This window comes from Podarcis raffonei, chromosome 2 (genome assembly GCF_027172205.1).
Source record: "Podarcis raffonei isolate rPodRaf1 chromosome 2, rPodRaf1.pri, whole genome shotgun sequence".
Classification (NCBI taxonomy): Eukaryota; Metazoa; Chordata; class Lepidosauria; order Squamata; family Lacertidae; genus Podarcis; species Podarcis raffonei.
This window is the reverse complement of record NC_070603.1, coordinates 72230635-72257456: the sequence shown is the minus strand read 5'-3', so window position 1 is coordinate 72257456 and position 26822 is coordinate 72230635. Positions and strand designations below refer to the sequence as shown.

The 26822-nt window shown below is 46.4% G+C and overlaps 1 protein-coding gene across 1 annotated transcript in view; it reads right to left on the bottom strand.

The window, feature by feature from the left end:
• Positions 1–26822, bottom strand: part of SEMA3B (semaphorin 3B) — a 53759-nt gene that overhangs the window by 13580 nt on the left and 13357 nt on the right. Inside the window, exons 2-7 of the mRNA XM_053377410.1 lie at positions 21049–21189; positions 12231–12388; positions 10029–10091; positions 1706–1825; positions 1487–1580; positions 500–619 (exon numbers count right to left, since the gene is read on the bottom strand). Of these exons, the coding sequence (XP_053233385.1) occupies positions 500–619; positions 1487–1580; positions 1706–1825; positions 10029–10091; positions 12231–12388; positions 21049–21136 (643 nt within the window). The 5' untranslated portion in view covers positions 21137–21189. The remainder of the gene's footprint in view (positions 1–499; positions 620–1486; positions 1581–1705; positions 1826–10028; positions 10092–12230; positions 12389–21048; positions 21190–26822) is intronic.

The window sequence follows — 26822 nt, the reverse complement described above, 5'->3', positions numbered from 1 at the left end:
ACCTACAGTTCTCAAGATGGTACAAATGTGCTTTAAATACATGGTGCAGATGTATTTGGGAGAGGTATTCAGGTCATCAAAGGCCACAAGGGGAAAGGGGTAGAGGTCTTCTCCCAGAGTGCTGCTTTGCAGCCATGTGGGGCTGCTAATTTGTAAAAGAAAACAAAAGATGAAATCCTAAACGCATCTTGTCTACCTTGGTGGTTAGTCAGCAGTGGTCAGGAAGCTGCCAATCAGGCCCTGGCCACTAGATGGCAGCCTCCATTCATAAGTGACAAAACAGCTGGTGATTGAGACTCTGAAGCAGAACCAACAAGAGTCCTAAGGAACTGTAGTTTTCCTTGGCACTTAAAGGAACATGTTCTCCCACTCCCAACACCAGTGATCCATCAGAGATAGAAAAAGGACAACAGGATGAGTGCAAGGAAATTGCTGTTTATGCAGCCCCAAGCCCGTTTTCCGCATCCCTGGGATGCCCTTGCTCCCTGCCCCCACTGACCGTTGAGCCACCGGGAGTCATGCTGCTCCGTGCGGATAGAGGGTCTTGAGCCAAGGCTGCGGAAGATGGTGAAGTCGCGGCCCATCAGGTCAGTAGCCACCCCAGAATAGAGCTCTTCACCTGGCCACCACAGAATGATAAAAGACAGAGGTTAAAAGGCTTCGTCATGGGATCTGTATGCTGGAACATGGCCCAGGTACTCTTTCTCTGGTACCCCATGCAGGATTCGTCTCCCCTGAAATGTCCTCCACCCTTTAAAGGCAGGAAAGCTCCTGGGCAGGCAGGGAGGCAGGCCGGGAGGCAGCAGCTGCCATTCCTGGAGCCTTGCTCAGAGGGTGCTTGGAGCCAAAAGAGAATGTGCTGCCAGCCACACCAGCAGTGGCATCCTCAGCACATAGTGCTGGCTGATGCAAGCTGTTCTCACATCAGATGGAGAGCAGTCTCCACTTGGCAAATGCTGAAAGAGCTTTAGGGACTCACGAGTCCTTGGATGAGACAACGGCTGCATGCACACCATACATTTAAAGAACTGTAAAGGGTGCTGGGAATTGTAGCTCCATGAGGGGTAAACTACAGTTCCAATTATTCTTTTGGCAGAGAGGATGCTCTTTAAATGCTGTGTCGACTGGAAAGTGCTGACTGTGGTTTTATTGGACATCCCACACAATCACTCGGTTATTCTTATATTCTTATTCTTATATTCTAATATAAGAGCCCTGCTGAATCAGGCCAATGGCCCACCCAGTCCAGTATCCTGCTCTCACAGGAGCCAACCAGATGCCTGTGACAACAGCACTTTCCTGTGGTTTCCAGAAAGTGGCATTCAGAAGCATTGCTTCCTCCGGCCATCGAATCAGAGCATAACCATTGTGGCTGGTAGCCACCAACAGCCCCACCCTCCATGAACTTACCCTCCTCTTTTAAAGCCATCCAAGGTGGAGGGAGGGAGTTATCACTAGCTTTGGGCGGAGGGGCCTGGTCCCTTACCTGCCAGCACTGAAGCGGCCACATGACGTGGGTCGTAGGGGCTTTTGCCTTTGCCATCTTCTAAGTGTTTCAGGTCCAGTTTAAACACAGAGTCCTGGAGAGAGAGGGAGGAGGGACGTGCCAGTAAGAGAGGCCAGAGAGCAGAGCCTGGGGCTCGAGCCATTCTCCTGCCTGCGCCTTCCCTCACCTCAGCTCTCTACCACCCTATGCCTGGCTCACCTCTGCACGCTGCCCAACTTCTACGAAGCCACAAATGGGGTGGAAGGCCCCAGTGCCGCAGGCATACAGGTGCGTCCGGTTGAAGAGGTGCAGGATCTTGACGAAGTTCATGCACTCGGCCTGCAAGACAAGAGCAAGGCCAGTTACGGAGTGGGCCCAGGGGGTGCCTACAGAAGACCTGGCCCAGCACCCTGTGCTTCCAGTGACCAGCCAGATGCCTGCAGGCTCAAAGGCTTGAGATGCTGCATAAGGAGAGGGATGGGCACAACACAGAGGCACCAGCAGCCCCACTAATAATAATAATAATAATTTACCACTCTGAGCGACTTCCAACAGGATATTAAAACCACAATAAAACATCAATCATTAAAAAGTTCCCTAAAAAGGGCTGCCTTCAGATGTCTTCCTTGACATCTGATGGGAGGGTGTTCCACAGGGCTGGTGCCACTACCGAGAAGGCCCTCTGCCTGGTTCTCTGTAACCTCACTTCTTGCAGTGTGGGAACCGCCAGAAGGCCCTCGGAGCTGGACCTCAAAGAAAGGGAGCTGCTAAGGGCTTTGGACAGCTGTTAGGAATGTAAAAATGATTCTCGCATACCTATCTGCAACTTCCCACCCAGATCCTTATTTCAGATGTGCCTCCTCTGCTGCCAGAAAGAATGTCTTGTGGGGCAGGCCAGGCTGGGAACGGAGGAGGAGGAGAGGCCACAGCAAGGTGTGCGCAGGAAGAGCAGCGCATAGGTTTTGCTGGCCTGTGGTTCAGGCATCTGCAGTGTGGGTCCTTCCCTGACAGCCTCCCTTGACATTGCTGAGATGCCAGAGCATGTGGGAGTATCTCTTTCCCTCTGGGACTGTGCAGCATTTCCCACACTGGGCGGGAAGAAATGGGGGTGCCATACTGTCCGTGGTAGACTGGGAGTTTCTGCACATTTCACCTCCCAGCAGAGGGTGCTGTAGGAAGCAGCCGTTCCATCACGCTAAGCTTGAGAGGCTTTGTGCCTGTCACCTGCAGACACGAAGACCCCTGTTTGAGCCGCTGCCTCCCTCCTACAAAGCAAGCCTCCCCAGCAGCCCCTCCCTTTCATGGCCTGTCAGGAGGGGAACATCTGTTTGACTTGCTGCTGAGCACAATTAGCCACTGACGGATCACTCCTGCCCCTTAGAAAGTGGCTGATTATTTAAATGTCTGGAATAACTCAGGCAGAAGTGATGCTCTCTTGTTATATGAGCCCCAGGGGAGTGTCAAGATATTGGGGGGGGGGGAGAAGAAGTCAGGATCCCATCCAGCACCACCAGGCACCTTGCAGGAAGAGACAGAAAAACACCGCAGAGACTTCTCTTGAAGGCTAACTGAGAACAAGCCGACCTAAGCAGGCAAGGCAAAATAATAATAATAATAATAATAATAATAATAATAATAATAATAATAATAAAATGCTAAAAAGAGCCACTCCACAAGTGGCCAAGAGCAGTGGGTGGGGAGCAGGGAAGGCTCAGCAAACAAGTAGCAATGGCAGCAAGCAAGGAAACCTACAGGCAAGAGAGGAAGAGGGGAGGAGGAGAAGGGAGCACAGAACCAGGGGGGCACAGGAAGCTCCCTCACTCTGAGTCAGGCCACTGGCCCATCTAGCTCAGCGTTGCCCACACTGACTGGCAGTGGCTCTCCGGGGTTTCAGGCAGCAGATTGTGCCAGCTCTACATGGAGGAACTAAATTCCAGAGCAATGCTTCATGCAAGGGGAGCAAACATGGTGGCTGCCAGGTGTTCTTGGGCTCCAGCTCCCATCAGCCCCAGGCAGCTTGGTCGATGGTCAAGGATGGTGGGAGTCATAGCAGGCACCACATGAACTGACCCTGGCTGCAAGGACTGCATTGGGATTGAGTGGGCCAGAGTTCAAGCTACAGTCTGGTCACTGGCTCTGTGTTCAGCTTTGGAGTTTCAGTGGTTTGCAAACTTCAAAACCAGGAAAGATGAATTGAGGGGTCCTGCAAGATGTGCTTTACAAGAGAGTGGTTGAGTTGTCACTTTCTTTCCCTTTCCCTTCAGTTTACTCCTCATAGTTTCCTGCCTCCCTTCCCCACCCTCCCCACCCCTCTTTCACACACATGCAACATGCACACACTCCTCTGGAATTTGGAAGTGTTTGGTTTTACCAACACCACCGCCACCACCATGCAATTGCCTCCATATCAATAACTTTGATCCAGAAACTCCCCAAATGTGTGAAGTAGGCATATTAGAATAGACAAAATTCTGCAAGATGGAAAAGAGCTCCCCGTCAGTGGAAAAGTTTTGGCATTTGTGCAAAGTTAGTTTCGAAAGGAAAGAAGGCTGGGATAAGGAAAGGGGAGATAAGATGGAGCAATGGCCATAAAGCAGGATATAGCAAACACCAGACAAATCATGGGAAGATTTCCAGCAGCTCTTCATGCTATTATCAGTGACTGATCAGGTGTAAAAATGAAAGCCAGGGCCAAGCACAGGCTAATTTGCTTGATAAGATTAAATACTGGAAGTAACTGAAATGCCTGCGAGATAATAATTTGGGGGTGGGGGTGACTATAAAAGCAAATGCATGGCATGAAGCTCCAACAGTCATGCACCTAGAACCACAGGATTCAACCAACCTGGCCTGCTAGCAGAAGCCAGTACAGCGCCATGGGGCTCCCCCTCTTCCTCTCGTGAGTCCCCTCAATCTGCTTTGCAGCGCAGAGCAGAACCCCCAGAACAGGACACAGGGAGAATCATTCTCTCTGGCAAGCAGAAATACTTGCACCAACAGAAGGATCAGAATTCCTCCCACAGACTTTCAGAGTTGGAAAGGACTTTGGCAGTTATCTCATCCATGGGTGGAGAAGCTCTTGGAACTGTGGCCATGCCTCTTGCTTGCCTACAAGGAGGATGTGGGGCAGTGGCACACTGAGAAACATCTGTCCTACATTGCTGTAATGCAACCTGTTGTACAAGGTCACACCTGCTGCTCTGCCTCTCTGCCCCACCCAACACTAGTCCCCAGGTGTGTACCTGGAGGCTGGCTAGGTTGGCCCCCAACAAAGGCCCAGGGGAGGTGCAAAAGATTGAGCCTCTCCACACCAGTACATCTCCTTGCAGGGGTATAGCCAGGATTTTTGTTGGGGGGAGGCAGGTCTTTTGTTAGAGGGGGCATAACCTCAGTTTGCTATGTATTTTATCGATTTTTATTGATGGGGGCAGCTGCCCCCCCCCTTGGCTGCACCCATGTCTCCTTGCCAAGGGCACAAGGGAGCCTAGGCACTGACTGCCTAAACCACTGATGAGTGGCCCAATCCAACCCCCAGGGCAAGTCAGGAAAAAACCAAGAGCCTCAAACACAAACTTACCCCCAAATCAACAGGCTCAGTCCCTCCTCACCTCTTGCACACAAAACTCTCCTGTTCACTCGCCCAGTTTGTTTGCACCAAGGTGACTGTGACAGAGTTAAATGCTGGGTAACTGGGGGAACCCTCTGCAATCAACACTATCCCTGCTTAGGAAAATAGGACACTGCCTTATACATTCAGACCATTGGAGCATCTCGGTCAGTATTGCCTACACTGATTGGAAGTGGCTCTCCAGGATTTCAGGCAGGTGTCTCTCCCGACCCTACCTGGAGATGCCTGGGTTGAACTTGGGGTCTTCTGGTTGCAAGGAAGATGCTTTAGCCCTGAGCTACGGCCCTTCTATAGAAGGTCTGCAGCCGCAAATGGTGGCATCAGTGTGCCACCTTGCACTTGTGCCTTTTCTATGGTCAAAACCTCCCCATCTGGAAAAGCTATCCAGGTGCATGCCTTTCCCCCTGGGGAAGACAACATCTGAGAGCTTGTTTTGTTATTTGGGCCAAGGAAAACTGAAACTTCAGAATAATACTTGATCTATAGAAAGGGTTTGGCCTCCCTTACCCCCTTTGGGCTGTCCAGCTGTGCAGCTAATGGTTAAGGGAAATGAGCCAGATACAACATGGATGGATCAATGCATCAGTCATGGGCCAGATGTTCCCAGATGTTCCCTGCTTCCCCAACTGCTCTTCCAGAGGCTGGACATGTGCCACTGAGTGTCTGCCCATCTTCTTCAAGCCATCTGTCACAGAGATGACGAGTCCAAGGGAGCAATAATGTGGCAAACGGCCCTTGTGGCATGCAATGGGCATACAAGAAGGGTTGGGAAGCAGCAGCGGACTCTCAACACCATGAATTGGGTCAGGTTGCAAGTTCAGCTGGTAGCTCAGCACCAGAGCACATGCGTTGCAATCCCATGGCGCCAGGCACAATCCTGAAATGCTGACTCACTACTGCCACTTGCTGCAGACGATGCTTAGAAAGAAGGACCAGGGGTTTAACTTGGATGAAAACTGGTTCTTGAGCAAAAGCCAGCCGCTGACGGAGACTGACTTTGAAACCACTGTGGTAGAAAAGGATGCACTGAAAGCACATTACTTCCTCTGGGAATTGTAGCTTCCTCCTTACTGGGCTACATTTCCCAGCACCATCAACAAACTACTGTTCCTGAAATTCTTAGGTGAATGCCATGTGCTTTGTGGTGCGAACACACCCTGTGTCCTTCAAACCGCCCCCCCCCCCGCTCTCTTTTAGGGCTCATCCAGACTTCCTTTTGTCCTCTGTTTCTAGGTAGAAGTCAATGCTTTAAAGCGCCATGACCTAGCACTTTTTTTTTTGTCCTGGTGCTGTCTCCACAAAAACCCACTGAGTTACCACTGAGTTGGAGCAAATGGGAAATTGCCATTTGTTCTGACTCAGCGTTAAAGTGAAGGTTTTCATGGGAGAAAGTGCCAAAAGGACTTAGACATGGCGCTTTAAAGCCTAGAAACTGTGGGGCAAAAGGTAAATGTGGGTGAGTCCATAGTGTTGCCAACCTCTTAGCACCTGCTCTGCTTTCCCCACTTAACTCCTACTTAGATGGAAAGGCAAGAGTGTGATCTCGCAGCTTATGCTCCGTTAATGCTTAACCTAGACTGCGAACGTCAATCCGTAGCACTGAATTTAAATGAACTTCCAACCATAAAGACAGCTAAGCTCCAATGAGCCCTGGACCCTTTCCCAGTCCCATTAAAGCCAGCAAGCTTCTTCTCTGAAGCCTGCGCACCGGACCAAGTCTATTCTTACACATGCTCATTATCACAGCTCAATATATATGGGGATTTTTTTGTGCACTCTGGTGATAATTGCTCTGCCTCTAAAATGATTTGCACAACAAAAGGGGGTGTCTCCCATTATTTACTCCCATTCTCTGAAGATGCCTCCCCCTGTAAGATTTGCTCTCTGCTTGGTATATGCTGCTCCTTTTAAATTGGAGAGAGAGAGAAAAAAATCAGTTGGGTCTTCTCACACTTTGCATCTGATTCATTTAATACAAGACTGCCACTGGTTAGGCACATACTCTGCTAAAGGGCACAATCGTGCGTGTGATATTCACACGATTGAAAGCCTGCAAATCTGCCAGCATATAAGAGTAGCTGGAAGTGCTGGGTTTGGTACTTTGAGGATTTATTAGTTGTGATGGGGGTTGGGAATGCTCAAAGTCTCCCTCTCCCTCTCTTCCCCTCTTCCAAACACATGCACACAAATGTCATCTCCAAAGCAGTCCTTGGGGTCTAAACCATTTGCAGAGCATCCTTCCCACCCACTGCTGGGCTGGTCTTGAGTAAACAAGCCTGGGGCTCTTACAGCCCCTATCATCACTCTTGAGCAAGCCCAGGAAGAAAAACAACCTTGGGACTTTTTGTTTTCCTGCCCTTTTGCCCTGATGGATAAAGCAGCCTGAATATGGAGAGCTGTTGACAGGGAGAGAAAAGGAGACAGGGAACCATCAGAGAGAGTGGTGGGGAGGGAGGGAGAGAGAGAGAGAGAGAGAGAGAGAGAGAGAGAGAGGTGTCTTGCTAATGCCTCTCCTCCTCCCACCAGCTGCTTTTCAGGAAGCCCCACAGCCCACACTTGCTCAGTAGAGCACAGAGGTGCTGATCTCCCCACCCCTCTTCAACAGGGTCAGTGGTGCTTGTGTCTGAAACAAAAGCTGGGGAGGAGTGGCTGAATATAGCACTAAGCCTCGGGGGCTCAGCTCTTGGCTTTGCTGATGCGTCTGTGGTGCTGCTACTGCATTGTCACTCGCTCTTCAGCCACAGTGGTTCTGCAACAAATTGCTTCTGCTTTAAACAAGAGTGATGGGACACAGGGCAGCTTTTGTACCGACACTGGTCCTGGTTCCCCCACCGCAACATCTTCCTGACTGTGACTGTGTTGCTGAAAACTCCTAGCTCCATTCACTTTTGGCAAATGAGCAATCTCTCTAGGCCTGTTTCCTCTATGATGAATAAGGGCCGTCATTCAGTGGAGGACCACATGTTTAGCATGCATAAAGTCCCAAGTTCAAAGTCTGCAATGTAGGTTCAGCTGGGATATATCCCTGTTCTCAAAGCCTGGACAGCCACTGCCAGTCCCTGCAATCCAACTGTGGATAACCTGTGGTCAGACAGGTGTTACTGGACTCCAACTCAGCCAGCATGACCAATAGTCAGAGATTATGGGGTTGTAGTCTAGTAATACTTGATGGACCACTGGTTCCCTATCCCTGCTGCAGACCAAACTCAGCTAGAGGGACCAATGGTCTGACTCAGGAAGTTGCTAATCCTTCCTTTGCCTTGTTCAGAGAGTTGCTTTCAGTGTCTGTATGCACCTGCATAGAACACTTTTGCCTGATTCCACTCTAGGCTATTGTCCATCATGCAAATAATTAACCACAGGAATTAGGTCATCATGACCACATCACACTTTTTCATGGCATTCTGCACCAGGTCAAAGTACCAACAGCACTTCATAACAGTGCATAGTGCCAGAGTTCCCTTAAGGATGGCAACTTTCCTACCCCACAGCCCTTAACCGGAAGCAAAAGCAAGAGCAGTGGGGAAAGGCACGTCTCACTTCCCCTTGATGTGATGAATGGAGAAGGCAGTTGCATGAATGACACAGGTCCTATTATTGTCACATCAACCCCATCAGCTGTTGAAATATTTGCATGGATCCTCAACTGTGGGGATCAGAAGGACTGAAACAGCACACTCAGGGCTCACCCAGCCTTTCTTCTGTGCCACTTTCCAGCCACAGGGCCACGCTTTAAAAAGCTCCATGTTCAAGTGTTTTGTTCTTTCGTCCCAGCACTTTCCCTGGGCAAACCCACATTTTACCAAATGACAACCTGCGGGGAAACCTAATTGCAGTTTGATCCAATTCTGCAGAAAAACACAGGTTTTCCCTGGGAAAGTGCCCCCCCCAAAAAAACCTACTTGGTAATGGAACTTTAAAACACAGACTGGCGCCTAGAAACATGGCACAAAAGGAAGTCTGGATGAGTCTCCAAAATTACAGTCAGCTGGATGAGCCCAAGGTCTTAGTCCTAAAGCCCACACGCCCTACATCTCTTTCAACCTTCTTGGATGAGGGCAAACTTTGCTTACATATGCTGTTTCAGGGCTTAGAGCAGTATTCTGAGCAGAGACTGGCAAAATCCAAGGGGGAGACAGGCTGCCCCTTTGTCCTCTCGTGCCCTTCACTGGCAGCTGCACCAAACAGCCTCAATGGGAACTTCCAAGTTGACCAGGCAATCCTGAAAGAAAACGGTGACCCAAGACTGCTCTCCAAAGCTAGGGGAGAGAAACCCAACAGCTCACAAAGCTCACATTGCCAGTGGGCTTGACACAGCACTGCTCCCTCCATGGACAACCTGTAAGAATTATAGCCAAGGTGACCGAGACCCCTTCATGCTGCTGGCCCAATGTTATCAAGGAGCAAAATCTGGCTGTGTCCTGGTTCATCTCTGCTCCTGCCAAAATGGTGGGAACCCTTCTCTTATCTCCTGGGAGGTCAGGATGGGTCACAGCTAAGCAGGAATCTCTTAAGTGCACCAACCGGTCCCTTCACAGCAACATGACTCCCAAGGCCTCCTGGGGCCTCTTCCCAGGGCTGGGGCATGATGGTGCTGTCTGCGAGGCCAGGGAGAGACAGAGAAAACAGCAAGATGCTCAATGAAAGCAGCAAGATGCAATGAAGGGTCATGGGTGAATTACTGGGAGGGGGAGGCTGCTATCGCGTATCAGTTTTTCCCCAGCTCATCGTGGTCAGACAACTCGGAGAAGTCTCCATGCCTTGCTTGATGAGGAGTCAATTGAAATGTTCGCTCTGGAAAGCAAGCGACTCAGATCGCATTTCCTGATGCTCCTTATCCTCTTTGTTTTATGCCCCGACTCACATAGGGGCCGAGCAAAGGATTTTCCCTCCCCACCCAACTGGGTCACTTACATTGATGTCTTTTCCTGCCCAGTTGCATTCTTCCCTCCATTCCACAGGCGCTGGCCAGTAAATCTGTGAGAACAAAGATAAGGCAAAGATCATTTGCCAAAATATTTTTGTATTTTAAGAAATGGGCTCCTAGCATAGTCATTCATCACACTTGAAGTTAGTCAAACGCTGCTAAAAATGCTGATAGTTTTTTTGTTTTGTTTTTAACCAACCCTTAGTTGTAATGCTCCTGGCTTCCTTTACTCACTGTCCATCACCTGTCTCCTTGGTATTTGAGACTTGACACAGGCCTCCATCTTTTCTGTGTTTTGAGCATATTGTAAACATTTGCTTGGTTCAAACTACATTATATTAAGAGAGTTTTAAGTGGCGTTTTAAATTCCTTTAAACTGCAGCTGTTTTAGGGTATACATTTGTCACCAGAGTGTTTTGTTTTGATTTAAAAAAATTGTATGGTTTTAATTATCTTTTAAAAGTTGTCTTTGCCTAGAAAGGTGGTGTATGAGGATTTTGAATATATAAACAGCACAAACAAACAAACAAACAAACAAACAAACAAACAAACAGGAGCCATAAGGCCCACCGCTAGCTTTGCACATTTTTCTACGTCCCATTCGGGGGCGGGGGGGCGGGGATTCTGGTGACAAAAGTATACCCTAAAACACCAGCAGTTTAAAGGAATTTAAAATGCCACTTAAAACTCTCTTAATATAATGTAGCTTGAAACAAGCAAGTGTTTACAATCTGCTCAAAACACAGAAAAGATGGAGGCCCATGTACTTCTTCTGGGAGAAAGTCCCAAAGATATTATACCGCTACTGAAAAGGCCCTGACTCTAGTACCTACCAGTCTGCTGGCTCTTCACAGTGGGCAGGGCCTTAGAGGCCGATTTTAGGGGCTGGGTAGGTTCATGTAAGTGATGAACTGCAAGGTTGATATCCCAGGGCTAAGCTGGGGGATACTTTGCATGCCAGGAGTCACTGCAATCGAATTCCTTGGATCTGTGTGTTCCACTGTTCTGGTCCTCATTTCTACTGAATGAGGATAGCTGCCTGAAGCCAGGAGAGCAAGAGGGATCGGTGAGGGAGAGAATTTTTTTTTTCTTGTTCTCCCCCTCTAAAACAAGGTGCGTCCTATGGTCTGGTGCGTCCTATAGAGCGAAAAATACGGTAAGTTCGTAACCAGAGGTACCACTGTAGTAAAGGGAAAGACAGCCTGTAAGTCTTTTGCCATGAACTGGACCACGGTGCAAAGCTTTGTACATGTTGAGGAAACCAAACCTGACCCACAAGATCCGTTAGTTCACTGTGTGCAAAGAAAACAGACAGCAGAGCAGACAGCCATTATGTGTCATCTAAGGAATATCAAGAACTATCTTGTTCTGAGTCAGACCATTGAGTCATCTACACTAACTGGTAGTAGCAGCTCTCCAGGATGTTAAGACAGGTAACCAGTGTTGCCTGTGGATACTAGGGAATGAACCTGGGGCCTTCTGCATGCCAAGCATGTGCTCTGCCAGTGAATTATGCCCCCTCTTCCAGCCACACCGGCCAAAGAAGTGCAAATGCTCCAGGAGCAGAGGGTTGGCGGTGGCTGTATTGTGCTCCCAAAGAGTTTCCCCTGCTGGGCTAGGAATGCGGCTTTCGTCCACAGCCCAGCGGTAAGGGCGTCAGCAGCCTCAACCCACCCTCTTTCCAACTCCATTAACAGGGAAGTTTATTATAGAAGATTTCACGGAGGAGTCTGGAATGCGGGATCCGTTGTCATGACGAGCGAGCGGGGAAATGGCACTACTAAAGGCTGAGGAGCAGAGGAGGGAGTTGAAGAGAGAACATAATAACTCTATTGATTGCATCCAATACTAGTGTCCTACTCAAAGCAGATCCATTGAAAATACTGGACATCATTATCTTCTGCCCATTAATACCAGTGTAAGGTACAACCCAATGTCATCATTTATTTTAAATGGGTGGCATTCGGCTAAGTTTTACTCATTGAAATGAATGAATGTAACTTAGTAGGTTAATTAACTTCTGAGTAAAGCTTGGTGGAACACCACCCAAAGTTTCCATATTGTCCTTCAGTTCAGAATTTCTGGGGTGGCTTACAATAACAGGTCGGAGTCTGAGAGGGAAAAAGACATGTCCAGATACCCTTGCCCTATTTTTGGTGGGAAGCCCCAGGCAAACAGGGCCAGGCTACCTTCTTGTCCTGCTTGCTGATGTTGTCTAGGCTCAGGGAGGCCAGGTAGTTTTTCCCACCCACGAAGAGCCGTCCCCTCTCTTCATCCAACAGCAGCGAGTCGTAGCAGCAGGAGCGCTCCAGCTCATAAGTGCGCAGTCCGTGGCGCAGTCGCAAATCTGGAGAGGAAAAAGGAGGGAGATGAACCACAATCGCTTGCGTGTTACGCACAACTCCATCTGCATTCGCAAAGTTAGAGAGAATCAGCTGGAGTCAATGGAATACAACATAAGGCACCTAAGCGAAGTGCAAACAATTGTCCCTTGATTTCTGCTTTTTAAATTGGTTTTTATTGTTACAACTGCATTCAGGAATTGAAAGGAGAGGCATAAATGCTGAAATAGACAAACAAAGCTGCACTCTGTTAAACGTGGCCATTTCCCTATTCCAGAGGATGTTTATGCAGCTTAAAACAGTTATGGCTTCCCCCAATGCAATACTGGGAGCTGTAGCTTGTTGAGAGTGCTGAGAGTTGTTAGGAGACCCTTGTTCCCCTCACAAAGCTACAATTCCCAGAGTTCCCTGGGAAGAAGGATTGACTTAAGCCACTCTGGGAATCACAGGGGTCTCCTAACAATTATCAGCAACCATAACAAGGGATATGACAAGGGTTGTACTGGAGATTTAATAGAATTGGATTAACAGAGAAGTTGCAGGAGGAAAGAAGTTAACATAAGGACCCACAAAAGGGAGGAGGGAAGTCCATGGGAATTTATGGAATTCTCTTTTTGTTTTGATTGTTTGACAATTGTTTGTAAACTCAAAAATCTGAAAATTAAATTAATTTATTTTTTAAAAAGTTCTCAGCACCCTTAACAAACTGCAGTTCCCAGAGTTATTTGGGGACTGTTTAAAGTGGCATAATGCTGCTTTAAATACAATGCGTGGATATGGCCTGAGTTTATCTGAGAGATGGCATCCTTAAAAGTCCTCTTCCTGACACTCCCTTGTAATCTGAAGGCCTCTGACAGTCAAGGATACTGGGATATCCGTTCTGCTTATGTGATGACATAGTTATTATGACTGTGCAGCCCATAAAAGCCTGCTATATGTGTGCAGCCAGATAAGGGAGTCCTTCTCCTACTCCAAGAAACTTTCAGTCTGAACAAAGAGAAAGGTGTGAAGAGCTCAGAGGCCTAGAGGGAGGGCCTTGTCTTGGGCAAGATCACATAAAGGTCATCTGTAGAGCCAAGACTTGGAACACTGGTCTCCTGTCAGTTATGCTAGTGTCCCAATTACTCTTGTCTGTGTGGGAGATTTCCACACCCATTGCTTAGATGCCAGAGAGCCATATAGGGTAAATCACAATTAAGCCCCATCTTACTTCTGCGTATTTTGGAGGAAATGATAACCATCATTTATCCCTTGAACTTTGTGGCCAAGCAACAACATGGTGCTACTATTAACAGAGACATGATAATGGACCTTCACCCTTATCACACAGATAAAGATGTGCAGCCAGTAGGAAGCTGTGCCTTGGTTTTCGAACGGTTCCAGGAGTCAAACGGACTCCCAGAACAGATTAAGTTTGACAACCAAGGTACCACTGTACTAGGTGGTGGTGGTGGTGAAGAGATCTGAAAATGCAGATCTGCAGCCCCAGTGCTCCAGTAGATGCTGCTGACGTCTGGAAATGCAGGTGGTGTCCTGTAGACATTCCCAAGCCTCAAGTTTCTGACGAACCTACTCTAGCTGCGTACCATTCAAGCAGTGAGCGGGGAGTAGGCTGGGTGGTGGTCGGGGGGCTTCTGCCGATTTCGTCTTCCCACCCTACCCCCACCCCGCACCCCGTCTGTGGCCTGTGTCCTCTTACACCCACCTTTCAAGCCCGCTCCCTGATCTGTTCCACCAGCTTTAACAGGTTAGCAGCCTCAACAACAGTGTGACGTTAATCTCCCAGCACAACAGGCATCTGCGCAGAGAAAGGGCCCTTTCTCTCTGCAGAGAGCCTAATCTGCTTTCGGCAGCAGGAACAAATAAGCCATTGTGGAGAAGGGGAAGAAAGTGGCTGGCAGGGGAGCAATCCACCCACTAATGAGCTGCTGCCCATGTCGGGTGCACAGGGTGCTCAGGGTCCAGAGGGAGGTCACGGCCTGATCTGCAACCCCACCCAACCCCCCCACTTCATGTTCCTTGGCTTGAGTCTGCTTGAGATATACATATTCTTCTAGTCCAGCAGCACCAGACAAGCAACATGGCCTCCTCTCCATGCCATCTCTCTCCTCTGTGGCTTGGTATTGACCTCTGGCTGGGCCACAGATGGGCATGGAAAAATCTGAGCTGGCCTGGCTTAGCACAACTGCTTCCCCTTACCTAGTTCTAGTCCTGCATGTCCCTTCCTGGCCTATCTGCTTTAAACACAGAACCTGCAAGTGCCCCTATTTTCCAGGGACAGTCCCAGATTTACAGGAGCCATCCCCATTTCTGATCTGATTCCAGAATGCCCCACTTTTCCTTAGCATGTCTCTATTTCATCAGAGCAATGTTGGAGGGTATGGAGTTATGTGACCCCCCGAGCCAAGGAGATAAGTAACTATACAGCCTTTGGAAGACATCTGAAGGCAGCTCTGAATAGGGAAGTTATTAATGTTTAGTGTTTTATTTAGTTTCTATATAATTTGGAAGCTGCTCAGAGTGGCTGGGGTAACCCAGTCTGATGGGGTATAATAATAATAATAATAATAATAATAATAATAATAATAATAATAATAGAACAGGATGCCCCTGTTTTCATCAGATAAATGTTGGAGGGTATGTAAACAACGACTACTCAGAGCACAGAACTGTAAAAGACTTGAACACCTACATATCTCACAATGTCAACACAACGTATGGCCTTATCTGAAAAAATGACAATAAGGGTGCATGCCCTGAATAGCGCATCAGATGTGGACAAAGTTATCACATCAAAATATGGCACCCCTTTGCAAAACATTTGAATGAACACTGGCAGCCACCGACTTTGCATGCAGGCTTACGGCAAAAAAGGACACGCTTTTTTGATTGTAGCTTGTTTTGACTGATTTTAATACAGTGGTACCTTGGGTTAAGAACTTAATTCGTTCTGGAGGTCTGTTCTTAACCTGAAACTGTTCTTAACCTTAGGTACCACTTTAGCCAATGTGGCTTCCCGCTGCCGCCGCGCGATTTCTGTTCTCATCCTGAAGCAAAGTTCTTAACCCAAGGTACTATTTCTGGGTTAGCGGAGTCTGTAACCTGAAGCGTTTGTAACCTGAGGTACCACTGTATTGTATTTTTACATTGTTGTAGCCTCCCCTGGGGCTTATGCTGAAGGATGGATAAAAAAATCTTACAACAATAACCATGGGTTGCATGTCCCTCCACTGAAATGAGTGGGAGTGTCTCTGCCATCAAGGAGTTCCACGTGTGCAATGAAGCCGCAGAGCCCACACCAAAGTGCTGGGTTTGGTAAGAGAAAAAGCTAATGAGCACAGTCTTCACAGGAGAAAAATCAGGCTACCATGGACTTTTCCTCTTGTTGGTCCTGCTTTGAAAGGAGGCTTCATTCTCATGTCCCTGCATTGATCATTTAAAGTGAAATCGAAATTGTAGTGAGCTTATTGACTGTGACCTTCAAAATCTACACATCTGCTTCTCTTTGCATAGAAACACGGCTCTGCACCTGGCTTGCCAGCAAGGCAGCCAGCCACACACCTGTGTCTTCTACCTGTATGTTTACATTTCACCTCTCCTCCTCATACTCTGCAGAGAAAGGGAATGAGCACACAGAGGAGGAAAGGGAGTGCAGGAGTGTGGCCGGGAGAGGCAAGGAAACACTTTATCTAGCACCTTCTTGAGAATTGGTTTTTAATCACATTAATCCCTGGTGAACTGATAAGCTGGCCAGCTTGCTTTCTCTGTCACTCACAGGAAATTCAGTAGAGGCTTTTTATGAAACAATAGGTTGAAAATAAAGATGTCAAAGAGGACAGAAGAAAAAGAACTTTGTCTTGTCTGCTTGGGAAGCAGAAATAGCCTTTTCCACTGTTCGGCATATTTTTAACTGCAGCACATAGTTATTTTCATATTGTTTTGATGCTAAAAATGCCAGTCTCCAGTTTTAGATATTTTAGGGTGAGGGTGTGGAAATTTATCTGGCTGGTGGGCTGGATCCTCACCTTCCTATCTCACATGGGCCATTTGAACAATTGGCAGGGCCCCCCCTCTGACATCAAAGGGGCTTGCTGTCAGCAACAATTGTCTATGTGGTGCTGACAGCCAGCCTTCGCTTTGTTCATTTGCAGGTGTGATTTGGATTCAAACTGCACCTGAAAATAGACATTTCCCTTTTGCACTCCAACAAAGACGTTCACAAAGCTGGTCTGCGGGTGGTAATTGTTCAGTTGCAGGAGCTGTTTGGATCGAAACCACCTGCAAAGAGACAATTTCAAAGGCAGTCCCTGTCAGAATTCATCAGCGGGGGTCACTGCTGCCCGCCCCACTTGCCAAGGAACAATAAGAAGTGCACTTTAAGCTCCCAATTGCTCTTTTGCAGCTGCATATTTATCTGCCGCACACCAGGCATCACATACGATGGCAGGTGGACACAGTTTGCAGGGAACTGTCTCTTGGGGAAGATTAAGACCCAGGCTGGGCCTAATGAACCCTGTCATCTGGAGGTTCCCCACTGCTGTTTAAGAGGTGAATGGTGCTAGTCAGTGAGTGGTCAATGACAGCAGTTACTGCTGCTTGGGGGCTGAGGGATCAAGGAGGTCTGGTGAGCTTTGCCTGGTTTTGGTTGCACCAAAATCACTAATGTGTCCCCTCTGAGGAGGGTGGTAATGTGAGAATGGGGTTTTACCATGGTTTGCTCTCCTGTTTGTCAACTGCCCTCCCCAGGGGGGAAAAAGCCTGGTGTCATTGCTGTCAGTTTTTAGGCATTCCTACACAGAAACTCCCATTTACCAAGGCCTTTGTTTTTTTCATTGAGGTCATACCGCAGTATGATTTCCATTTGGTTCGTTGTTTACATTCTTTAATTGGGTGGGTAGGAATGATCTTTTTTATAATACTGTTGCATGAGTGACTTTGTTTTTAGATCAAAGTTGGCTTTTATTGCCTTTCTTGATGCATTGCTTGTAAATGTATTGATGCTTTGTGCGTATGTTAAGAAACCATAAGTTGCTTTGAGGATTTTTGTGTGTGGAAAACAACAAATAAATGAGTATAACATTAATAAGAATAGTAATAAGAATACAGTGGTACCTTGGGTTACATATGCTTCAGGTTACAGACTCCGCTAACCCAGAAATAGTGCTTCAGGTTAAGAACTTTGCTTCAGGATGAGAACAGAAATTGTGCTCCGGCGGCGTGGTGGCGGCAGAAGGCCCCATTAGCTCAAGTGGTGCTTCAGGTTAAGAACAGTTTCAGGTTAAGAACGGACCTCCAGAACGAATTAAGTACTTAACCTGAGGTACCACTGTAATAATAATAATAATAATAATATTTTTTTATTTATACCCCGCCCTCCCCAGCCAAGGCCGGGCTCAGAGCGGCTTACAAGCAATAATAAAACAAGATTAATGATTACAACTTAAAAACAAAAATAAAATACAACATTAAAATAATGGAACATTAAAATATTAAAATGTAGCCTCATCGCAGGAGGAGAAGGAAAAGAAAAAAGAAAAAGAGGGAGGGATGGAATCAAATTGGCTCCAGGCCAAAGGCCAGGCGGAACAACTCTGTCTTACAGGCCCTGCGGAAAGAAATCAGATCCTGCAGGGCCCTGGTCTCATGAGGCAGAGCGTTCCACCAGGCCAGAGCCAGAGTTGAAAAGGCCCTGACTCTGGTTGAGGCCAATCTTAAATTCCTTAGGGCCTGGGACCACTAGGGTGTTGTTACAGCAAACAATTCCAGAATGCTCCAAAAGGAGTGCCTGCATATCACTCCCTCAAAGCAACCCAACTGCCCTCCATTTTTTTCCCTGTCCCACAAACACTAGGGGTGTGAAATGTGTGGCCCTTTATATATTGCTGCGCTGTGGCTCCCATTATCCTTGCTCATTAGTCATGCTGGCTGGGGCTGATGGGAGCTGGGAGTCCAATCACTTCTAGATGGCGACATGTTCCCAACCTCTGCCAAACACGGTGCCCTTCTATTCCCACAAGCAGAACACCCCCTTCCCTTTCCTTCGCAATCCATGTGACGCACTGTTGCAAGGACTTGGCCATGAGCTTTCAAGGACTGACTCCATAAGGGGTAACTCGGCAATTAAAGCTGCAGCCTAGCAACTTTAGAAATCCTTCAAAAGATGAGATGTTCCAACATGTCATTAGGTTTGGCCAGCTGCCAAAAGATAAGAAAGCGTGGCCGTGTTTGGGAGAGAGAATAAATTTTGGGGGAAATTTCCCTAAAGATTGCACCTGTGCTAGCAACTCTGACTAGTGCCCCACCAACACAGCTGCCATCAGTGGTAGAAAAATCTGATACAAGTCTAGTCTGGCTCTTAATGCATTAGCCTGCTTTGTCATCATAAAAGGGGGTGCCAAAAAGAACCCTACCAAAGGATAACACTTTGGTAGAATCCATTCATCACCAGAATAAAATGTACCCAGTGTCCATGGTACTGCACCATGACATCTGCTACATCCTAGGAATCTAATGCTTTATTGAAGGAAACCTTGCATTTGTAAGGAAATGTTTGAAAATTGTGAAGCATGCGGCGTAGGCCCAGAAACTAGCAAAGATATGATGATTGTACAGCCTCATTACTAGATGTTTCAACAATGAGTGACACAATTTGTCGGATCTGCTTTTCCTTAAAAATCAAGCAAATGAATTAGACAACTTTCTGTGGTCCATTCCAGGGCAACGTTCTATGATATCATCTCTGAGCGCATGAGAGAATTTCTTCCCCTCTTAGCGAGAGATGCTTTTGTATCTTATTTCACATAAGTACAGAGTCTATTTATCATACTAACGGACTATCTAATAGCTAAAACACTTCCAGTTACTTGAAAAGAAGCATTCTCAAACACTAACAGGGTATTTTAATCCCTGCTTATCACTTCCAGCAGACTAATGAATGGGGGATGTTTCACAGAATCATAGAATTGTATAGTTGGAAAAGACTCTGAGGGCCACAGCTGTGTGCACGAGTGTGTGGCGGAAGTTGGATTTTGTCTTCCACCAATAGGCTGCAAGTCCATTTTGCTGTTGACTATCTAGTAGTTTTTGCTGCTTGTTGCGATTCTTGCAAAGACTGCTGACCTATTATTATTACCATATTTTTCCATGTATAAGATGACATTTTTTTCTGAATTTTTTTGTGATAAATTGAGGGTCTTCTTATACATGGGTTAATATGCTAAGTAAGCAAGGGCTGGTGCTGCGGCAGTAGAAGGGAAATGTTGTCTTATACATGGAGTCGTGTTACACACAGAAAAATACAGTAATATTATTAATTTGTATACCATATATATGTCCAAATGGCTTCTAAGCGGTTTGCAACTATAGAAAATCCACACATGAAATTAAAATATGCCATAACAATTCCATCAGAGCATTAAACCTTCACTAATTAAAATACATAATAAAAAGCCTGTTTCATTCAGCTAGGGGCTCTATATGTTTTTAAGCAAGAGTACATGCTCAGGATTGCTTAAAATTTAATTTATATGCCTTAATGTTAAGAAATCCTGATCATGCTGTCTTACTTCATATATTAAAATCCATTGGTGCATCACAGGGGTTCTAGATGAAAACACACAGAGAAATAGTCCACTCCTAAGCTATATAATCTGAGTATTTTGGTTAACAGCCTTTTAATATGTTTGTTAGCCAATAATCGGTCTAGTCCTTTATTTTAAAAAAATGTACTTGTACTGTTGCCCATTATCAAATATTTATCAGATTCTTTCCGGTCATTTAAAACTTGTAAAGTATTAGCACAGCCACTTAATTTGTGGTGTTATATAGACACGAACAAATGTTCTATTTTGGCTTCCCTCCCCCCAAATGTTCATAATTAGACAGTCCTTACGCATCTCTTTCCTAAACTTGAAAGAAACATATCCCCACAACATATGGGATCAGAGCCAGACCTCAATGACACCAGCACATAAATCTGAGGCAGTGTTGCAAACTTAAGGAAACAGAGTCTCTAGCTACACATGAGTGTGAAGAAGAAGAAGAAGAAGAAGAAGAAGAAGAAGAAGAGGAGGAGGAGGAGGAGGAGGAGGAGGAGGAGGAGGATCCATTTTCATCTCACTATTAAAAGAACAGAACTCTTCCTGATTTGATAGTAACAGAGTGTGCCTTTCTAAATGCCCCACACTTCCTTACTCCTAGCACAGGCTGGACACTGAGTGCACCAGCTACAATTTGGAGAATCAGGATAATAATACACAGCTCTCCATGACCTTGTGTGTCTCTGTAAATATCACTTGTAAATATCACATATAGGAGGCAGGTAGAGCCCTGAAGGAGTGGCAAGGTGGGCATCATAAGATGGAAACGCTCAGAATATAACATATTCGTAGCTGTCACATCAACCCCTTCCCTCCACAAACATAAACTCTGCTTCTCTGCTTACCACCTCAAAACCTGTCTTTCTGAGTTTTGCTCTATGGAAAGACATTGTCCATAACATCCTATTGATGGCCCCATCACCTATGGAGGACTGCCCATTCAAAACCCTAGAGATCCCATGTAACACCCATTCCTGGTTCACACCTCCTCTGAAAATGTTACACGGGTGCAAGCTCACACACACACTTCTCATCCATCCCCTCTGTTGGTTTGATGTCTGCCTTACTATGAAAGGAGAGCTTCAGACGCGGATTGGTGCTGGTAGCCGAGGCTCCATTTCCAGCCAGCAACAGGAGCACCAGTGCCTGGATCATAGCAGCAGCTGCCTCTTCTCCTCTGCAGGCGCTGGACTCTGAACCTCTGGCAGCTGAAAGGCGGAGAAGCAAGAGTGAGATTGTCTGCCAGATCGGGTTACAACAGCAGCCCCCCCCCCCAGCCCCTGCAGCATAAGTGGGAGAAGGAGGAGCAGGGGGGGGGGAAATCCTCAGCCTGCCTTGGAAAGGGAAAGACCCATCTAGACAGCACTGATCTCCACCCAGACCCACCTGCTGGCTTTCTGCTTGTCAGGTCACATCCAGAAATGCAGCCAAAGTTCTCCGCCATGGTGCAGGCCACTGTAGCACAGTGGTTGGAAGGCTAGACTGTGGCCCTGTAGGCCTGGGTTCTAATCCCCACTCAGCCATGGTGCTACTGGGTAACCTTGGGCCAGTTATTATCTCTTAGCTTAATCTACTTCACAGGATTGCTATGGGTATAAAACTAGAGGGGGGGAGGGAGGACTTCCATAACTGCTGGCACAACTTATTTTTCTGTATTTTATTTAGCTACTTTATGCAACTCTCAGCCCAAAGCCCTGGTATGCCCCTTCTAATCATAATTTTCAAGATACACTTCTGACCTTCTGGTTTCAGATCTGTACTTCTTGGTACCATTAAGCACAGAACTACATGTCATTTTTTGGTGGCGAATCAATGACTTATACAAGGATATGAATGCCAAAACGGCTGCTAAGAAACCGCTTAAAGGCCATTTTGGTATGTGAGTGGTTTATTGATTAGTTAATTCATCAATGTGGCCATGACATGAACAGCACCAGGATTTTACAGACAGTAACTCAGGGCTGGCACTGAATGTGTGAACACTGTCAGCGGCTCAGGGTCAGGGTCATCAATAGAAGAGAGATGGCATCCTACTTAGATCTCGGTACAGAATACTATTTCCCTGTTTGGGCACTCCATCAAATGGTCAAAGTAGTGATAAGAATGTAGGGAACTACTTTTCCTAGTGGATAGCAGTAAGATGTCCTTGACTTCAAAACAAAACAGAATCTTGTGGTACCTTAAAGGCTATCAAATGTATTACAGTATAAGCTTCCCTGGACTATGATTCACTTTATCAGAGTTTCCTAACAAAAACAACAACAGCAACGTTAAACTGCCCCCCCCCCGGCAATTTGTGCTTAGTGCTGCACTGATCTAAGAAGGCACCCAGTGCCTATAAAACACAATCTGTTTCCTTGTTATAAGATGTTTCCCACACCAAGATAACATATGTGAATATGCCACTGGAAAGCAAGATTGGTCATTTGCTGTGAAGAGAAACCTGGATTTCATAACCTTGCCATTCACAGGATTGCTGAGGTGCTGATCACATGGTATGCATAATCTACTCCTATAATAATCTGGTGAGTGGATTCATGTGCAAATGGTTTGGAAAACTGAATGGATTCCGAAAATCTAAGTAATTACCAGCCAGCTGCTAATCTCCCTTTCCTGGGCAAGGTTCTTGAGTAGGTGGTCACGGACCAGATCCAGGCACTCTTGGAGGAAACTGATTTTCTAGGGGCATTTCAGTCAGGGTTTTGGCCCAGTTTTGGCACAGAAACTGCTTTGGTCACCCTGTACGATGACCTCTTGTCGGGAGAGAGACAGGGAAAATGTGCCCCTGTTAGTCCTCCTTGACCTCTCAGTGGCTTTTGATACCATCAACCATGGTATTCCTCTGAGAGGATGTCCGAGTTAAGGGTGGGTGGCAGCATTTACAGTGGTTCTGGTCCTACTTGGATGGAGGGGTCCAGAAGGTGTTGCTTGGGGAGTGTTCTTTAGCCCTGTGGAGCCTTCAGTGTGGGGTTCCTCGGGGTTCAATTTTATCCTCTATGATGTTTAACATCTACATGAAGCCGCTGGGTGGGGTTATCAAGAGGTGTGCAGTATGTTGTCAGCAATATGCTGATGACACACATCTTCACTTCTCCTTTGCATCTGCAGGTGAGGCAGTGGATGTGCTGGCCCACTGTCTTGCCCTCGTCATGGACTGGTTGAAAGTCAACCAGGCCTTTTGTTCTTATTTTTATTATGTATTTTGTGTTTTTTATATTGCAATTTTATGTTGTGAACTGCCCGGAGATCTACAGGTATAGGGTAGTATACAAATTTTAAAAATAAATAAATGTGAATGGGTCTTTAAGTCCTCCATTCTAAACTGATACCTGCATTACACCTGCTTTGAGGTTAATGAATGACACTACTCTGAAGAAAGTCTCTCTTGAGTTCCATGTGGTTTACTCCAAGATAAGTGAGTACAGGGTCACAGCCTCCAGTCAAACACTAATAAGATTGGAAGTGTGGTCTAATAAATGGCTACAGTGCACTAAACAACAAGTGCTAAATCCTAAACCCTCTTACCTGGAAGTAGAGCCCCATTGAACTGAACGGGACTTACTCCTGAGTAGACCTGTTTAGGGCTGCAGCCGTAAGTCTTTCTTATAGCTCATTAGGGTTGGCAACAGGGAACTAGTAAGAGCAGCTTCTACTGTAATATAGCCACACCACATAAAGAAGTGATCTCATACTTGTGGCTTTGGGAATCTGTTGTGCATTTGCTTAGCACCAGTCATATTGTCTTTGATTTTTCTTTTACTTTCAGAATCTACAGACATTTAAGTTTGTGTTCATAGATGTCCCCTGATGGCCTCTGAAAGGGAGGGAAGATCATCGGCCAGCTCAGCATCCCATGCAGTCCCATCAATACTGCATAAAAGGGTTCTGTGTACAGATTCTATATGAAAGGGAGAAGGGAGCAGGAAAACCATTCCTCATCCCAAACAACAGTGGATGTGGTGACAAAGCAGGAATGAAAAATGAAATGCTCCATTCAGCTTTTCTCTGGGTGCGGAGAGAGGAGAGAAGGGTGAGGCAAAACTACAGGACAGTTGGGCTTCCACTGTGGTAAAGAGGCATATTGTCCTGAGAGGAAAATAGTATGATTCAGATAAGGAGATGCTATGAACAACTATGATTTGTTTTTGCTAACAAAAGGAAACAACATCTCATATTCCAGCAAACTATGACACCCAGGCGTATAAATGAGATTATGGGCACTTCCAGATGACGTGTTTATGTAACAGTCATCCTGATTAGTTTGCTGCAAGGTTAAATGATGTTGCATCAAGCAAGCGTTATCCCACACTTCCCAGTGCATTTCCCTGTCACTTTCTTTATTGCTACAAAAACAAATAAACTAGGTCTTTAGGGGAAACATGTTGTGTTGTGCAAGATTTCCCAATTGCTACAAAAACAAATAAACCAGGTCTTTAGAGGAAATGAGTTGTGTTATGCAAGATCTCCCAATCAATTGCAATTGTGCAGCCTGGATTTTCCAACATGTAACTGAATCCTGCTGAAACTGTGACAGTCTGAATGTCCACTTAACGGCATCTAACTGTATATAAATTCAGTCAATCAATCAATCAATCAATCAATCAATAATCTAAGCAACCAGACACCTATTCGTTTCTTACTAAATAATAAACTTTTTTGTGTTTGCAAAGAGGGCAATTGACCCAGCATGGGTCTTTATTTGGGATCAACGAACTGTCCAATCCTTTGACCAAGGAGTCTCCCCCACTCCCTCCACCAGGATCTGTACCTCAGTTTTGGGGAAGGCAAAAGTTACTGGCTGCTTTTGTTAACCTGCTTCCAGCTGGAGGGATTGGGCCATTAACATTCTGCCCCAGTTGAAAGTTTAGAGGGGGTGGAGAAACTATTCAGGGCAAGCTGCTCTGAAGGGCATCAAGGCCTCCAAGACACTTGATGCCCAAGCATTTGAGCTTCACACAAAGGGCTCTGGCAACCTATTGTGATGAGCAGCTCATAAACCCAGACAAAAAACCTACTCAACTCTCCACTCATCCCTAAGGGTGAATATGGCTTTTCAGCGAAGAAGAGCTATCTGTTGGCATGACAACCAAGGTCAAAGTATCTCAGGGGCTGTTATTCACATCTGAGGCTAACTTTGGTGCATCTCCCCATCTTTTCCCTTCATTTCGCCTCACCTCAAGCAGATGCAACTTGGATGATTACAACTGCATCATCCATGAAAATAGGGCATCCTAACTCAGAAGCAGAAGAACCCTTGGGGCATTTTATGCCTTAAACAAAATTATGCTGCTTTCATTTCGCATGTTAAAAACTGGTGTGGTTCCCTTCTATTAATCAGATTGCATTGCAGAGGGTTGGACTAGATGGCCCTTGGGGTTCCTTCCAACTCTATGAAAAAAAACTATGAAAAAATAATGCTAAAAATCTCGATTAGGTTGCTCTTAAATAGGAAGAATAGAGATGAGCAGGGATGCTCTTTGCAGCTGGTAGCCCAGGATACCTCTTACCTTACAATCGCTAGGGGTGGGGTAGACCTGGATGCAAAGGTAAATAAATAAATATGAAAACAAAACCAGGTACAAATAAACTGCAATTGCTCCACATCTATCTTAATGTATTAGGAGGAATCACTCTGCCCCCAGATATATCTAGACATTACAGAAGCAGAAAACCTTCTAAGTGTATAAGCTACAAGTCACAAGAGTTTTCAAACAGATGTCCTCTCTTTTTGCTCCTATCTGCCTAGTGTCCTCCCCCCAGAAACACAAACCAAAGCACACTCCCTCTCCTACATCCTATCATGACTTCAGTCTTCTTCTCCCAAATGCCTAATTCCTTCTTCATCCTACCAAGATATACCAAAGAACATTACAGCAGCCTGATCAATGGCCCATCTAGTCCAGCATCCTGTTCTCACATTGGCCACCCAGATGCCTGTGGGAAACCAGAAAGCAGGACCCAAGGCTCTGGTATTCAGAAGCATCACTGCCACTGACGCTGAAGGCAGAGCAGAGCCATAATGGTCATTAATGCTTTCCTTCTGAAGTTCAGAAGCCTCAGAGGCAGCCTACCTTGGGCCTGCAGAAAACATTCTGCTGTTGTTGTTCCTTACTCCACCTCCTGGGAGAGACTATAGTGATGGAGCACCCATGTTCTTCATGGATCACAGGTTCAACTGCTGGCACCACATTTTATTTTTTTTAAGGGATCAGGGAAGACTAAAGTCTGAGGCTTTAGATAGCTGCTTCTTATCAGAGCTGACAATACTGAGCTAGATGAACAAATAGCCTGAGCTGATGTTAGGTGGCTTCCTAAGAGGGCACGCCAATATATCCTATGTGTGTGTATGTACTGCTGAAGGGTTTCATCAGTGACTGACTTTGGACGCCACACCTTCTTCAGCGCCTCCATATTTGTTCCATCTGCAGAGGGAAGCTCTCTGAACCTGTACCAGCTCTTCATTGCACTTGTGTCTGTCATTTCTTCCTGTGATTTTATGTGCACTAGAGCTGTCTGTGTTCTGAGCTGGGAAAAGCTCTATTAAACTCTGAGGCTATTGTAGGTCCAGTGCTGGAACAAATTGTTTCAGAGCTGCAATCTAAAGGCGCACCACAAGGCCGGCATTCCTGCCACCTACTTCTCACTGTACAGATGGTCTGATCAGCAGCCTGTAAGGATCTCCTTTCCCTCTCTAGCAGATACCAAAAGGCAATGCTTAGCACAGACCCCTCACCCATCCACCTCCAACATCTCCATTTGCCAGACCTTGGCAGCTCCATGCATTCTGCAGATCAATAGACTGGGACAAATAAGCCTCACTGGGAGATGTTTCTGTGGCTTA